This window comes from Bombina bombina, chromosome 6 (genome assembly GCF_027579735.1).
Source record: "Bombina bombina isolate aBomBom1 chromosome 6, aBomBom1.pri, whole genome shotgun sequence".
NCBI classification, from domain to species: Eukaryota; Metazoa; Chordata; class Amphibia; order Anura; family Bombinatoridae; genus Bombina; species Bombina bombina.
This window is the reverse complement of record NC_069504.1, coordinates 263,381,790-263,399,317: the sequence shown is the minus strand read 5'-3', so window position 1 is coordinate 263,399,317 and position 17,528 is coordinate 263,381,790. Positions and strand designations below refer to the sequence as shown.

The following is a 17,528-nucleotide window of genomic DNA, read 5'->3' as shown; positions in this document are numbered from 1 at the left end:
AATCTGCTGCCCCTAACACCGCCGACCCCTATATTATATTTATTAACCCCTAATCTGCCGCCCCCAACGTCGCCTCCACCTACCTACAATTATTAACCCCTAATCTGCCGAACGGACCTCACCGCTACAATAAATTTATTAACCCCTAAAGCTAAGTCTAACCCTAACACTAAATCTAACGAAATAAATTAACTCTTATTAAATAAATTATTCCTATTTAAAGCTAAATACTTACCTGTAAAATAAACCCTAATATAGCTACAATATAAATTATAATTATATTATAGCTATTTTAGGATTAATATTTATTTTACAGGCAACTCTGTGCTTATTTTAACTAGGTACAATAGCTATTAAATAGTTATTTACTATTTAATAGCTACCTAGTTAAAATAATTACAAAATTACCTGTAAAATAAATCCTAACCTAAGTTACAATTAAACCTAACACTACACTATCAATAAATTAATTAAATAAAATACCTACAAGTATTTACAATTAAACCTAACACTACACTATCAATACATTAATTACATAAAATACCTACAAATAAATACAATTAAATAAACTAACTAAAGTACAAAAAATAAAAAAGTAAGTTACAAAAAATAAAAAAATAATTTATAAACATTAGAAAAATATTACAACAATTTTAAGCTAATTACACCTACTCTAGCCCCCTAATAAAATAACAAAGCCCCCCAAAATAAAAAAATTCCCTACCCTATTCTAAAATAAAAATAGAAAAGGGCCTTTTGCGGGGCATGCCCCAAAAAATTCTGCTCTTTTGCCTGAAAAAAAACATACAATACCCCCCCCCCAACATTACAACCCATTACCCACATACCCCTAATCTAACCCAAACCCCCCTTAAATAAACCTAACACTAAGCCCCTGAAGATCTTCCTACCTTATCTTCACCATGCCGGGTATCACCGATCGGTCCAGAAGAGCCTCCGAAGTCTTCATCCAAGCAGGGGCTGAAGAGGTCCATCATCGGGCTGAAGTCTTCATCCTATCCGGGCAGAAGAGGACATCCGGACCGGTAGGCATCTTCATCCAAGCGGCATCTTCATCCAAGCGGCATCTTCTATCTTCATCCATCCGGAGCGGAGCCATCTTCTTCCCAGCCGACGCGGATCCATCCTCTTCTACCGACGCCTACTCACCGAATGACGGTTCCTTTAAATGACGTCATCCAAGATGGCGTCCCTCGAATTACGATTGGCTGATAGGATTCTATCAGCCAATCGGAATTAAGGTAGGAAAATTCTGATTGGCCGATGGAATCAGCCAATCAGATAATAGAATGCGAGCTCAATCTGATTGGATCAGCCAATCGGATTGAACTTGAATCTGATTGGCTGATTCCATCAGCCAATCAGAATTTTCCTACCTTAATTCCGATTGGCTGATAGAATCCTATCAGCCAATCGGAATTCGAGGGACGCCATCTTGGATGACGTCATTTAAAGGAACCGTCATTCGTCGTCGGCCAGGATGGATGTTCCGCGGTGGTTCGCATTCTATTATCTGATTGGCTGATTCCATCAGCCAATCAGAATTTTCCTACCTTGGATGACGTAGGATGTTCCGCGGTGGTTCGCATTCTATTATCTGATTGGCTGATTCCATCAGCCAATCAGAATTTTCCTATCTTGGATGACGTCATTTAAAGGAACCGTCATTCGTCGTCGGCCAGGATGGATGTTCCGCGGTGGCTCGCATTCTATTATCTGATTGGCTGATTCCATCAGCCAATCAGAATTTTCCTACCTTAATTCCGATTGGCTGATAGAATCCTATCAGCCAATCGTAATTCGAGGGACGCCATCTTGGATGACGTCATTTAAAGGAACCGTCATTCGGTGAGTAGGCGTCGGTAGAAGAGGATGGATCCGCGTCGGCTGGGAAGAAGATGGCTCCGCTCCGGATGGATGAAGATAGAAGATGCCGCTTGGATGAAGATGTCTACCGGTCCGGATGTCCTCTTCTGCCCGGATAGGATGAAGACTTCTGCCGCTCCGGATGTCTTCTTTTGGTCCATCGGTGCCCGGCTGGGTGAACACGACTCAAGGTAGGGAGATCTTCAGGGGCATAGTGTTAGGTTTATTTAAGGGGGGTTTGGGTTAGATTAGGGGTATGTGGGGGGTGGGTTGTAATGTTGGGGGGGTATTGTATGTTTTTTTTCAGGCAAAAGAGCAGAATTCTTTGGGGCATGCCCCGCAAAAGGCCCTTTTAAGGGCTGGTAAGGTAAAAGAGCTTTCCTATTTTTATTTTAGAATAGGGTAGGGCATTTTTTTATTTTGGGGGGCTTTGTTATTTTATTAGGGGGCTTAGAGTAGGTGTAATTAGCTTAAAATTGTTGTAATATTTTTCTAATGTTTGTAAATATTTTTTTATTTTTTGTAACAGTTCTTTTTTTATTTTTTGTACTTTAGTTAGTTTATTTAATTGTATTTATTTGTAGCTATTTTATGTAATTAATTTATTGATAGTGTAGTGTTAGGTTTAATTGTAACTTAGGTTAGGATTTATTTTACAGGTAATTTTGTAATTATTTTAACTAGGTAGCTATTAAATAGTTAACTATTTAATAGCTATTGTACCTGGTTAAAATAAATACAAAGTTGCCTGTAAAATAAATATTAATCCTAAAATAGCTATAATATAATTATAATTTATATTGTAGCTATATTAGGGTTTATTTTACAGGTAAGTATTTAGCTTTAAATAGGAATAATTTATTTAATAAGAGTTAATTTATTTCGTTAGATAAAAATTATATTTAACTTAGGGGGGTGTTAGTATTAGGGTTAGACTTAGCTTTAGGGGTTAATAAATTTATTAGAGTAGCGGTGAGGTCCGGTCGGCAGATTAGGGGTTAATACTTGAAGTTAGGTGTCGGTGATGTTAGGGAGGGCAGATTAGGGGTTAATACTATTTATTATAGGGTTATTGAGGCGGGAGTGAGGCGGATTAGGGGTTAATAACTTTATTATAGTAGCGGTGAGGTCCGGTCGGCAGATTAGGGGTTAATAAGTGTAGGTAGGTGGCGGCGACGTTGGGGGCGGCATATTAGGGGTTAATAAATATAATATAGGGGTCGGCGGTGTTAGGGGCAGCAGATTAGGGGTACATAGGGATAATGTAGGTGGCGGCGGTGTGCGGTCGGCAGATTAGGGGTTAAAAAAATTTAATAGAGTGGCGAGGGCCTCGGTTTAGGGGTACATAGGTAGTTTATGGGTGTTAGTGTACTTTAGAGCACAGTAGTTAAGAGCTTTATGAACCGGCGTTAGCCCAGAAAGCTCTTAACTCCTGGCTTTTCTCTGCGGCTGGACTCTTGTCGTTAGATTTCTAACGCTCACTTCAGCCACGACTCTAAATACCGGCGTTAGAAAGATCCCATTGAAAAGATAGGATACACAATTGACGTAAGGGGATCTGCGGTATGGAAAAGTCGCGGCTGCAAAGTGAGCGTTAGACCCTTTCCTGACTGACTCTAAATACCAGCGGTAGCCCAAAACCAGCGTTAGGAGCCCCAAACGCTGGTATTGACGGCTAACGCCAAACTCTAAATCTAGTCGTATGTTTGCATATACAGGGAGTGCAGAATTATTAGGCAAGTTGTATTTTTGAGGATTCATTTTATTATTGAACAACAACCATGTTATCAATGAACCCAAAAAACTCATTAATATCAAAGCTGAATATTTTTGGAAGTAGTTTTTAGTTTGTTTTTAGTTTTAGCTATTTTAGGGGGATATCTGTGTGTGCAGGTGACTATTACTGTGCATAATTATTAGGCAACTTAACAAAAAAACAAATATATACCCATTTCAATTATTTATTTTTACCAGTGAAACCAATATAACATCTCAACATTCACAAATATACATTTCTGACATTCAAAAACAAATCAGTGACCAATATAGCCACCTTTCTTTGCAAGGACACTCAAAAGCCTGCCATCCATGGATTCTGTCAGTGTTTTGATCTGTTCACCATCAACATTGTGTGCAGCAGCAACCACAGCCTCCCAGACACTGTTCAGAGAGGTGTACTGTTTTCCCTCCTTGTAAATCTCACATTTGATGATGGACCACAGGTTCTCAATGGGGTTCAGATCAGGTGAACAAGGAGGCCATGTCATTAGATTTTCTTCTTTTATACCCTTTCTTGCCAGCCACGCTGTGGAGTACTTGGATGCGTGTGATGGAGCATTGTCCTGCATGAAAATCATGTTTTTCTTGAAGGATGCAGACTTCTTCCTGTACCACTGCTTGAAGAAGGTGTCTTCCAGAAACTTGCAGTAGGACTGGGAGTTGAGCTTGACTCCATCCTCAACCCGAAAAGGCCCCACAAGCTCATCTTTGATGATACCAGCCCAAACCAGTACTCCACCTCCACCTTGCTGGCGTCTGAGTCGGACTGGAGCTCTCTGCCCTTTACCAATCCAGCCACGGGCCCATCCATCTGGCCCATCAAGACTCACTCTCATTTCATCAGTCCATAAAACCTTAGAAAAATCAGTCTTGAGATATTTCTTGGCCCAGTCTTGACGTTTCAGCTTGTGTGTCTTGTTCAGTGGTGGTCGTCTTTCAGCCTTTCTTACCTTGGCCATGTCTCTGAGTATTGCACACCTTGTGCTTTTGGGCACTCCAGTGATGTTGCAGCTCTGAAATATGGCCAAACTGGTGGCAGGTGGCATCTTGGCAGCTGCACGCTTGACTTTTCTCAGTTCATGGGCAGTTATTTTGCGCCTTGGTTTTTCCACACGCTTCTTGCGACCCTGTTGACTATTTTGAATGAAACGCTTGATTGTTCGATGATCACGCTTCAGAAGCTTTGCAATTTTAAGAGTGCTGCATCCCTCTGCAAGATATCTCACTATTTTTTACTTTTCTGAGCCTGTCAAGTCCTTCTTTTGACCTATTTTGCCAAAGGAAAGGAAGTTGCCTAATAATTATGCACACCTGATATAGGGTGTTGATGTCATTAGACCACACCCCTTCTCATTACAGAGATGCACATCACCTAATATGCTTAATTGGTAGTAGGCTTTCGAGCCTATACAGCTTGGAGTAAGACAACATGCATAAAGAGGATGATGTGGTCAAAATACTCATTTGCCTAATAATTCTGCACTCCCTGTAAAGCACTAACACTTTGAACATTCATAACAGAAAATTATATGGTTTGATGCATATCTAAATATGTTTGTAACTATGTTCGTTTAAGCTTATATAAATTCATATGCTTTTACTTTCTCTTGTCCAACAGTCCTGTATTATGAAAACTCAATAAAAATACTTTAAAAAAACAACAACTTGGAAATCCAAACAGCGCATAGAGGTACAACAGTTAGAACCGTTTTCCTGACGTACAAACAGGTCTCGGCGAAAGCTAAAGAAGGAGCTCTTGGTTAATGAAAGGAACTCCTTGCTATCCCAAAGTAACATCCAAACAAAAAAAAAATAGAACCAGAGCTCAAATAAAACATAAAAAATACTTATTTCTCCAACATAGGTGTGTCTGGTCCACGGCGTCATCCTTACTTGTGGGATATTCTCTTCCCCAACAGGAAATGGCAAAGAGTCCCAGCAAAGCTGGTCACATGATCCCTCCTAGGCTCCGCCCACCCCAGTCATTCTCTTTGCCGTTGCACAGGCAACATCTCCACGGAGATGGTTAAGAGTTTTTTGGTGTTTAAATGTAGTTTTTATTCTTCTATCAAGTGTTTGTTATTTTAAAATAGTGCTGGTACGTACTATTTACTCTGAAACAGAAAAGAGATGAAGATTTCTGTTTGTAAGAGGAAGATGATTTTAGCAGAAGTTACTAAAATCGATTGCTGTTTCCACACAGGACTGTTGAGATGAAGTAACTTCAGTTGGGGTAAGCAGTTAGCAGATTTTTCTGCTTAAGGTATGACTGGCCATATTTCTAACAAGACCATGTAATGCTGGAAGGCTGTCATTTCCCCTCATGGGGACCGGTAAGCCATTTTCTTAGTTAAATAAAAGAATAAAGGGCTTCAAAAGGGCTTAAAAAACTGGTAGACATTTTTCTGGGCTAAAACGATTGCTTTACTAGGCATATTATGCAGATTCTAACTATTAAGGGTTATTATAATCTTGGGAATTGTTTAGAAAAACGGCAGGCACTGTGTTGGACACCTTTTTCAGATGGGGGCCTTTTCTAGTTATAGACAGAGCCTCATTTTCGCGCCACTAATGCGCAGTTGTTTTTGGAGAGCTAGGCATGCAGATGCATGTGTGAGGAGCTAAGAATCACTAAAAAAGCTTATAGAAGGCATCATTTGGTATCGTATTCCCCTCTGGGCTTGGTTGGGTCTCAGCAAAGCATATAGCTGGGACTGTATAGGGGTTAAATGTAAAAACGGCTCTGGTTCCGTTAATTTAAGGGTTAAAGCTCTGAAATTTGGTGTGCAATACTTTTAATGCTTTAAGACACTGTGGTGAAATTTTGGTGAATTTTGAACAATTCCTTCATACTTTTTCACATATTCAGTAATAAAGTGTTTTCAGTTTGAAATTTAAAGTGACAGTAACGGTTTTATTTTAAAACGTTTTTTGTGCTTTGTTAACAAGTTTAAGCCTGTTTAACATGTCTGTACCATCAGATAAGCTATGTTCTATATGTATGAAAGCCAAGGTGTCTCCTCATTTAAATTTATGTGATAATTGTGCCATAGTGTCCAAACAAAGTAAGGACAGTAATGCCACAGATAATGATATTGCCCAAGATGATTCCTCAGATGAGGGGAGTAAACATGATACTACATCATCCCCTTCTGTGTCTACACCAGTTTTGCCCACACAAGAGGCCCCTAGTACATCTAGTGCGCCAATTCTTATTACCATGCAACAATTAACGGCTGTAATGGATAACTCTATAGCAAATATTTTATCCAAAATGCCTACTTATCAGAGAAAGCGCGATTGCTCTGTTTTAAACACTGAAGAGCAAGAGGACGCTGATGATAATTGTTCTGTCATACCCTCACACCAATCTGAAGGGGCCATGAGGGAGGTTTTGTCTGAGGGAGAAATTTCAGATTCAGGAAAGATTTCTCAACAAGCTGAACCTGATGTTGTGACATTTAAATTTAAATTAGAACGTCTCCGCGCACTGCTTAAGGAGGTATTATCTACTCTGGATGATTGTGACAATTTAGTCATTCCAGAGAAGTTATGTAAGATGGACAAGTTCCTAGAGGTTCCGGTGCCCCCCAACGCTTTTCCTATACCCAAGCGGGTGGCGGACATAGTAAATAAAGAATGGGAAAGGCCCGGCATACCTTTTGTTCCCCCCCTATATTTAAGAAATTATTTCCTATAGCCGACCCCAGAAAGGACTTATGGCAGACAGTCCCTAAGGTCGAGGGGGCGGTGTCTACTCTAAACAAACGCACTACTATTCCTATCGAAGATAGTTGTGCTTTCAAAGATCCTATGGATAAAAAATTAGAGGGTTTGCTTAAAAAGATTTTTGTTCAGCAAGGTTACCTTCTACAACCAATTTCATGCATTGTTCCTGTCACTACGGCAGCGTGTTTCTGGTTCGAGGAACTAGAAAAGTCGCTCAATAAAGAATCTTCGTATGAGGAGGTTATGGACAGAGTTCAAGCACTTAAATTGGCTAACTCTTTTATTTTAGATGCCGCTTTGCAATTAGCTAGATTAGCGGCGAAAAATTCAGGGTTTGCTATCGTGGCGCGCAGAGCGCTTTGGCTAAAGTCTTGGTCAGCGGATGTGTCTTCCAAGACAAAATTGCTTAACATCCCTTTCAAGGGTAAAACATTATTTGGACCTGATTTGAAAGAGATTATTTCAGACATCACTGGGGGAAAGGGCCACGCCCTCCCACAGGATAGGTCTTTTAAGGCTAAAAATAAGCCTAATTTTCGTCCCTTTCGCAGAAACGGACCAGCCTCTAATTCTACATCCTCTAAGCAAGAGGGTAATACTTCACAACCCAAACCAGCCTGGAGACCAATGCAAGGCTGGAACAAGGGTAAGCAGGCCAAGAAGCCTACCACTGCTACCAATACAGCATGAAGGGATGGCCCCCGATCCGGGACCGGATCTGGTGGGGGGCAGACTTTCTCTCTTTGCTCAGGCTTGGGCAAGAGATGTTCAGGATCCTTGGGCGCTAGAGATAGTTTCTCAAGGTTATCTCCTGGAATTCAAGGAACTACCCCCAAGGGGAAGGTTCCACAGGTCTCAATTATCTTCGAACCAAATAAAAAGACAGGCATTCTTACATTGTGTAGAAGACCTGTTAAAAATGGGAGTGATTCATCCAGTTCCAATAAGAGAACAAGGGATGGGTTTTTATTCCAACCTGTTCATAGTTCCCAAAAAAGAGGGAACATTCAGACCAAGTTTGGATCTCAAGATCCTAAACAAATTTCTCAAGGTTCCATCGTTCAAAATGGAAACTATTCGAACGATCCTACCTACTATCCAGGAAAATCAATCTATGACTACCGTGGATTTAAAGGATGCGTACCTACATATTCCTATCCACAAGGAACATCATCAGTTCCTAAGGTTCGCTTTTCTGGACAAGCATTACCAGTTTGTGGCACTTCCATTCGGATTAGCCACTGCTCCAAGGATTTTCACAAAGGTACTAGGGTCCCTTCTAGCGGTTCTAAGACCAAGGGGCATTGCAGTAGTACCTTACTTGGACGACATCCTGATTCAAGCGTCGTCTCTGTCAAAAGCAAAGGCTCATACGGACATCGTCCTAGCCTTTCTCAGATCTCACGGATGGAAGGTGAACATAGAAAAAAGTTCTCTGTCCCCGTCAACAAGAGTTCCCTTCTTGGGAACAATAATAGATTCCTTAGAAATGAGGATTTTTCTGACAGAGGTCAGAAAATCAAAAATTCTAAGCTCTTGTCAAGTACTTCATTCTGTTCTTCGTCCTTCCATAGCGCAGTGCATGGAAGTAATAGGATTGATGGTTGCAGCAATGGACATAGTTCCTTTTGCACGAATTCATCTAAGACCATTACAACTGTGCATGCTCTGACAGTGGAATGGGGATTATACAGACTTGTCTCCGACGATTCAAGTAGATCAAAAGACCAGAGATTCACTCAGTTGGTGGCTGACCCTGGACAATCTGTCACAGGGAATGAGCTTCCGCAGACCAGAGTGGGTCATTGTCACGACCGACGCCAGCCTGGTGGGCTGGGGGCGCGGTCTGGGAACCCCTGAAAGCTCAGGGCCTATGGTCTCGGGAAGAATCTTTTCTCCCGATAAACATTCTGGAACTGAGAGCGATATTCAATGCTCTCAAAGCTTGGCCTCAACTAGCAAAGGCCAAATTCATAAGGTTTCAATCAGACAACATGACGACTGTTGCATATATCAATCATCAGGGGGGAACAAGGAGTTCCCTGGCGATGAAAGAAGTGACCAAAATAATTCAATGGGCGGAGGATCACTCCTGCCACTTGTCTGCAATCCACATCCCAGGAGTGGAAAATTGGGAAGCGGATTTTCTGAGTCGTCAGACATTCCATCCGGGGGAGTGGGAACTCCATCCGGAAATCTTTGCCCAAATAACTCAATTATGGGGCATTCCAGACATGGATCTGATGGCGTCTCGTCAGAACTTCAAGGTTCCTTGCTACGGGTCCAGATCCAGGGATCCAAAGGCGACTCTAGTAGATGCACTAGTAGCACCTTGGACCTTCAACCTAGCTTATGTATTCCCACCGTTTCCTCTTATTCCCAGGCTGGTAGCCAGGATCAATCAGGAGAGGGCTTTGGTGATCTTGATAGCTCCTGCGTGGCCACGCAGGACTTGGTATGCAGACCTGGTGAATATGTCATCGGCTCCACCATGGAAGCTACCTTTGAGACAGGACCTTCTTGTTCAAGGTCCATTCGAACATCCGAATCTGGTTTCCCTCCAGCTGACGGCTTGGAGATTGAACGCTTGATTTTATCAAAGCGTGGGTTTTCAGATTCTGTAATAGATACTCTGATTCAGGCTAGAAAGCCTGTAACTAGAAAAATTTACCATAAAATATGGAAAAAATATATCTGTTGGTGTGAATCCAAAGGATTGCCATGGAACAAGATAAAGATTCCTAAGATTTTATCCTTTCTACAAGAAGGTTTGGAGAAAGGATTATCTGCAAGTTCTCTTAAGGGACAGATTTCTGCTTTATCTGTCTTACTACACAAACGACTGGCAGCTATGCCAGATGTTCAAGCATTTGTTCAGGCTCTGGTTAGGATCAAGCCTGTTTATAGACCTTTGACTCCTCCCTGGAGTTTAAATCTAGTTCTTTCAGTTCTTCAAGGGGTTCCGTTTGAACCCTTACATTCCGTAGATATTAAGTTATTATCTTGGAAAGTTTTGTTTTTGGTTGCAATTTCTTCTGCTAGAAGAGTTTCAGAGTTATCTGCTCTGCAGTGTTCTCCGCCCTATCTGGTGTTCCATGCAGATAAGGTGATTTTGCGTACTAAGCCTGGTTTTCTTCCGAAAGTTGTTTCCAACAAAAATATTAACCAGGAGATAGTTGTACCTTCTTTGTGTCCGAATCCAGTTTCAAAGAAGGAACGTTTGTTACACAATTTGGACGTAGTCCGTGCTCTAAAATTCTATTTAGAGGCTACCAAAGATTTCAGACAAACATCTTCCTTGTTTGTTGTTTATTCTGGTAAAAGGAGAGGTCAGAAAGCGACTTCTACCTCTCTTTCCTTTTGGCTTAAAAGCATTATCCGATTGGCTTATGAGACTGCCGGACGGCAGCCTCCTGAAAGAATCACAGCTCACTCCACTAGGGCTGTGGCTTCCTCATGGGCCTTCAAGAACGAGGCTTCTGTTGACCAGATATGTAAGGCAGCGACTTGGTCTTCACTGCACACTTTTGCCAAATTTTACAAATTTGATACTTTTGCTTCTTCTGAGGCTATTTTTGGGAGAAAGGTTTTGCAAGCCGTGGTGCCTTCCATTTAGGTGACCTGATTTGCTCCCTCCCTTCATCCGTGTCCTAAAGCTTTGGTATTGGTTCCCACAAGTAAGGATGACGCCGTGGACCGGACACACCTATGTTGGAGAAAACAGAATTTATGCTTACCTGATAAATTACTTTCTCCAACGGTGTGTCCGGTCCACGGCCCGCCCTGGTTTTTTAATCAGGTCTGATGAATTATTTTCTCTAACTACAGTCACCACGGTATCATATGGTTTCTCCTATATATATTTCCTCCTGTCCGTCGGTCGAATGACTGGGGTGGGCGGAGCCTAGGAGGGATCATGTGACCAGCTTTGCTGGGACTCTTTGCCATTTCCTGTTGGGGAAGAGAATATCCCACAAGTAAGGATGACGCCGTGGACCGGACACACCGTTGGAGAAAGTAATTTATCAGGTAAGCATAAATTCTGTTTTATTTAAAATAGCAATATGCCGTAATCATAGACCCATGGCATATTGCTGAAACACGGAAGACCAGTCAACCACCCTGTTTTCTGTGTAAATTCATTTTGTAATGACATTTTGAATAAAGTATTTTTATGTTTTATTGGAGCTCCGGTTGTGTTTTTTCTTGTTTGATTGGGTCAGATTATTCCTACAATTGATTTTGGAAAAGGCTCAATAAAATGAAAACTAAAGGGACAGTCAAGTCTAAAAAAAACTTTCATGATTTAAATAGGGAATGTAATTTTAAACAACTTTCCAATTTACTTTTATCAGCAATTTTGCTTTGTTCTTTTCGTATTCTTAGTTGAAAGCTAATTCTAGGAGGTTCATATGCTAATTTCTTAGACCTTGAAGACTGCCTCTAATCTGAATGCATTTTGACAACTAGAGGGCATTAGTTCATGTGTTTCATATAGATAACATTGAGCTCATGCACGTGATGTTAACATGGAGTGAGCACTGATTGGCTAAAATGCAAGTCTGTCAAAAGAACTGAAATAAGGGGGCTGTTTGCATAGGCTTAGATACAAGGTAATCGGTAAAAAGTGTATTTCTGTAACAGTGTTGGTTATGCAAAACTGGGTAATGGGTAATAAAGGGATTATCTTTCTTTTTAAACAACAAACATTCTGGTGTTGACTGTCCCTTTAAGTATAGTAGAATTGCATAATCCACAAATCCATAATAAAAAGACAATGCAATAACGCTTTCTTTTAAATGTCTACATGTAGCCACCAATCAGCAAGCGCTACCCAGGTTTTGAACCAAAAAGGGGCCTGCTCCTAAGCTTATATTCTTGTTTTTTCAAATAAAGATACCAATTGAATGAAGAAAAATTGTTAATAGGAGTAAATTAGAAAGATGCTTAAAATTGCATGCTCTTTCTGAATCATGAAAGTTTAATTTTGACTAGACTATCCCTTTAATATCAGATTAATCTTTTATTGGAATACATAATTCTATCTAGCATTTATTTATTGTTTAATGTCCCTTTAACATTATATAACATGTTTTTTGCCTCAGTGCTCAAATTCTAATGGCCTATTAGGTATCTGTGTACACAGTGACCAGTCTATAAAATATACCATGAAGAATGTGTGATGGATTTTATGACATTTTTATGCATTACCCCACACCAATGGGCAAGCAATAGAGACTTTATTTAAACCATACCTACCAATCATAGCACTATAATAACAGCAGGGCGGGAAATATTCATGTACCACAGCCTTATATACATTATATACATTATATAACATGTTTTTTGCCTCAGTGCTCAAATTCTAATGGCCTATTAGGTATCTGTGTACACAGTGACCAGTCTATAAAATATACCATGAAGAATGTGTGATGGATTTTATGACATTTTTATGCATTACCCCACACCAATGGGCAAGCAATAGAGACTTTATTTAAACCATACCTACCAATCATAGCACTATAATAACAGCAGGGCGGGAAATATTCATGTACCACAGCCTTATATAGTATAACAATATGTATTTAAAATGTATCTACAAGTCATGTTATTTTCTTTGCCTTGTATATTATTGCCATAGCTCAAGGGACAATTTCTAATGTTAATCTAATATGTAGTGTGTGTTACTTTATGTTGAATACAATGGCAAGTCGGTAGAGGATTGCTTGGTTATGCATACTTTGGCTATGATTTATACTGTACAACCCTGCACTGTAACTCTGAGGTTTTATATCTGTCAGCCATATTATATGTGAGAAGGTACTAATTTATTTACATGTTACACAGGAAGCCAATGAAGCTTTCAATGAGTGGTTCAAGCAGATTAATTCAGCACCTCAGAAGCCAGCTTTGGTGGGCCAGGCCTCGTTTACTGAGAAAGTGGCGCATGAACATAAAGAAAAGAAATATGAGGTAGGTGGGTTTGTATCCGCTCTGTGCATAAGTGACTGATCATGACACACTGCATTGAGTTAATCTGTTAATATTCTTGAGACCAACATTAAATTATTAACCTGTTTGATACCTCATGCTCCGTAGATTACAGATAGTTTGTCCAGTCACATCTCTCAGTTGCTATAAATAATCTGCAGAGTCACATCTCCTTTACCGCCATATGGTAGATCTTTCCAAAAATGGAATCTGAAATTTGGGACAATACATAGCTGTCATCACCCTGTTGAGATATGGCATGCAAAAACACCTGTTAATATTTTTGTTAAAGGAATATGAAACACTAAAGAGCCATTATAGTGTTAAAGGGACACTCTACTCCAGAATTATTATTATTTAAAAATATAGATAATCCCTTTTCCTTCCTAAGATAGGGAGAGTCCACGGCTTCATTCCTTACTGTTGGGAAATACAACACCTGGCCACTAGTAGGAGGCAAAGACACCCCAGCCAAAGGCTTAAATATCCCTCCCACTTCCTCATTACCCCAGTCATTCCTTGCCTTTGGTCACGATAGGAGGTGGCAGAGAAGTGTCAGAAGATTCGGAGAGTCCTGAAAAAAAGGGTATCTGCCCTTCGAGATAGGACTGGAGTTTTAAGAATGTCATGTCAACCTCTCAGTAAAAGTATTGATGAAAGTTAGAGTCTGGAGATGCAGGGAAAATTTTTCTGCAAAACCATCCAGACTACTGCTAATGGCTCCTAAGCAATCAGTGTTGAGGAGTTTCACTGCCTGCTTTCTCTCACTCAAGTCCATGTCAGGAGCGCTGCTATAAGACTGTCACACTTGAGAGGCTGTGTTCTGTTCCACAGCATAGATCCTGGAGGTAAGATCATTTCAATTTTTTACACATTAAACGCTATAACAGGGTCACAATGTGGCTCCTTTATACCTTGATAGGATTCAGGGTTAATATCCTCTGAGGGGGGTTTATTGAACAGCTGGGGTTAAAGGGACACTGAACCCAATTTTTTTCTTTTGTGATTCAGATAGAGCATTAAATTTTAAGCAACTTTCGAATTTACTCTTATCAAATTTTCTTCATTCTCTTGATATCTTTATTTGAAATGCAAGAATGTAAGTTTAGATGCCGGCCCATTTTTGGTGAACAACCTGGGTTGTCCTTGCTGATTGGTGGATAAATTCATCCACCAATAAAAAACTGCTGCCCAGAGTACTGAACCTAAAAAAAATGCTTAGATGCCTTTCTTTTTCAAATAAAGATAGCAAGAGAACGAAGAAAAATTCATAATAGGAGTAAATTAGAAAGTTGCTTAAAATTGCATGTTCTCTCTGAATCACAAAAGAAAAAATTTGGGTTCAGGGTCCCTTTAACTAATCAATGTATTAATTATTTACATGGTGCTTTGTGTTATTTTATTTTCTGGGCTCATAGACTCTTTTTGGCTGGAACAAACAGGTTTCACTTTCGTTTTTGAAAGTGTTGCACAGCTCCTATTAACTTGCTGTACTTTTCATAGCATGTGGTAGAAAGATGCCTTTCTATGGTGCGTTCGGGACCTATCCTCCTTGGGAGTTGTTGTCCCTGTGCCTATCAAAGAAAGAGGTTTGGGGTTTTATTCAAACCTTTTCGTGGTCCCAAAGGAGGGTACTTTTCGCCCAATTCTGGACCTAAAGTGCTAAAACAAATTTCTCAGTGTCCCTTCCTTAAAGATGGAAACGATAAGGTCCATCCTTCCTTTAGTTCAGGAAGGCCAGTTTATGACCACTATGGATCTAAAGGACGCTTACCTTCATGTTCCAATCCACAGGGAACACTTTCAGTTCCTGAGGTTTGCATTCCTGGACCAGCACTTCTAGTTCATTGCCCTTCCGTTTGGCCTAGCTACTGCTCCAAGAATCCTTACAAAGTTTCTGGGGGCTCTTCTAGCCGTTGCCAGAACTCAGGGTATTACAGTAGCCCCATACTTGGACGATAATCTGGTGCAAGCACCATCTTGTCGTCTTACGAAAGAATACTCTTGAGTCCCTTCTCATTCTTCTTCGATCACATGGATGGAAGATAAACTTGGAAAAGAGTTCTCTTATCCCAAGTACCAGGGTGGAATTCCTGGGTGTTAAAATAGACTCAATATCCATGAGGATATTTCTAACAGACCAGAGACGTTGCAAGCTACCTTCAGCATGTCTTGCCCTCCGGACCTCCTTGAGTCCCTCTGTGGCTCAGTGCATGGTGGTGATTGGTCTCATGGTGTCCTGCATGGACATCATTCCTTTTACCAGGTTCCGTCTCAGACCTTTACACCTGAGACAGTGGTATGGCGATCATTTTGATCTGTCTCTACAGATTGTATTAGACAGCCGGTCGAGAGAATCACTCTCTTGGTGGCTCTGTCCAGATCATCTGTCCTGAGGGACATGATTCTTAAGACCATCCTGGGAGATTGTGACTACGGACACAAGCCTATCTGGATGGGGAGCTGGTTGTGGTGCCAGGAAGGCACAGGGGTTGTGGACTCAGGAGGAGTCCTCCCTCCCGATCAATTTTGGAACTGCGGGCAATCTTCAATGCCTTAAAGGCTTGACCACTTCTGGGTTTGTCCCAGTTTATCAGATTCCAATCAGACAATATATCCTCGGTAGCTTACTTCAGCCATCGGGGGGGGGGGGTGAAGTTCCTTGGCGATGAAGGAAGTATCTCAGATTCTGTAGTGGGCGGAGGCCCACAGCTGTTTGCTGTCAGCGATCCACATTCCGGGTGTGGACAACTGGGAGGCAGATTTTCTCAGCATGCAATCCTTCCACCCAGGGGAATGGTCTCTCCATCCCAAGGTGTTTGCAGAGATATGAGGCAAGTGGGGGACGCCGGAGATGGATACGTGTCGAGGCCGAGGGATCCCCAAGTGGATCTAATAGATGCCCTGGAGGTTCAAACTTATATATCTTTTTCCTCCATTACCTCTTCTTCCTCGAGTGGTGGCCCGCATCAAGCAGGAGTGGGTATCAGTAATCCTGATTTCTCCATCGTGGCTGCGAAGGACATGGTTCACAGATCTAGTGGGGATATCCTCATCTCCTCCGTGGAAGTTACCCTGTTGCAGAGACCTGCTGTTACAAGGTCCATTTGTTCATACAAATCTAGATTCTCAGGCTGACTGCATGGATATTGAACACTTAGTCTTAGCAAAGAGAGGTTTCTCTGAGAGTATCATTGATACTCTTATTCATGCTCGTAAACTAGTTAATCAGCGTATCTACCACAAAGGGTGGAGGACCTACTTATTCTGGTGTGAAGAGCGTGTTTTTTCCTGGCACGGAGTTAAGGTTGCCAGGAACTTATCTTTTCTCCAGGATGGACTGGAGAAGGGCCTTTCTGATAGTTCCCTGAGAGGACAGATTTCGGCCCTGCCGGTTTTATTGCACAGAGGCTGGCTGAGCTTCCAGATGTGGAGTCCTTTATTAAAGGGACAGTCAAGTCCAAAAAACGTTCATGATTTAAATAGAGAATGCAATTTTAAACAACTTTCCAATTTACTTTTATCACCAATTTTTCTTTGTTCTCTTGGCATTCTTAGTTGAAAGCTAAACCTAGGAGGTTCATATGCTAATTTCTTAGACCTTGAAGACTGCCTCTAATCTGAATGCATTTTGACCACTAGAGGGCATTAGTTCATGTGTTTCATATAGATAACATTGAGCTCATGCAGATGAAGTTACCCTGGAGATAGTATTGATTGGCTAAAATGCAAGTCTGTCAAAAGAACTGAAATAAGGGGGCAGTCTGCAGAGGCTTAGATACAAGATAATTACAGAGGTAAAACGTGTATTATAACCGTGTTAGTTATGCAAAACTAGGGAATGGGTAATAAAGGGATTATCTTTCTTTTTAAACAACAAAAATTCTGGTGTTGACTGTCCCTTTAAGGCTCTGATTAGGATCAGACCTGTGTTTTGATCTGGGGCTCCTCATTGGAGCCTAAATCTTGTTCTTCGTGTTTTGCAACAGGCTCCGTTTTGAGTCTCTGCATTCCGTTGACATTAAATTGTTTCAATGGCTAGTTTCTGAGATCTCTGCTTTGCAATGCGAGTTCCCTTATCTGATTTTTCATGCAGATAAGGCAGTTTTACTTACTAAATTAGGTTTTCTTCCTAAGTTTGT

General features: G+C 41.0%; 1 protein-coding gene across 1 annotated transcript in view; it reads left to right on the top strand.

Moving 5' to 3' along the window:
* The window catches only part of NUP107 (nucleoporin 107), a 264,058-nt gene that overhangs the window by 232,291 nt on the left and 14,239 nt on the right, over positions 1-17,528 (top strand). The window contains exon 25 of the mRNA XM_053716825.1: positions 13,243-13,368. Coding sequence (XP_053572800.1) covers positions 13,243-13,368 — 126 coding nt within the window. The remainder of the gene's footprint in view (positions 1-13,242; positions 13,369-17,528) is intronic.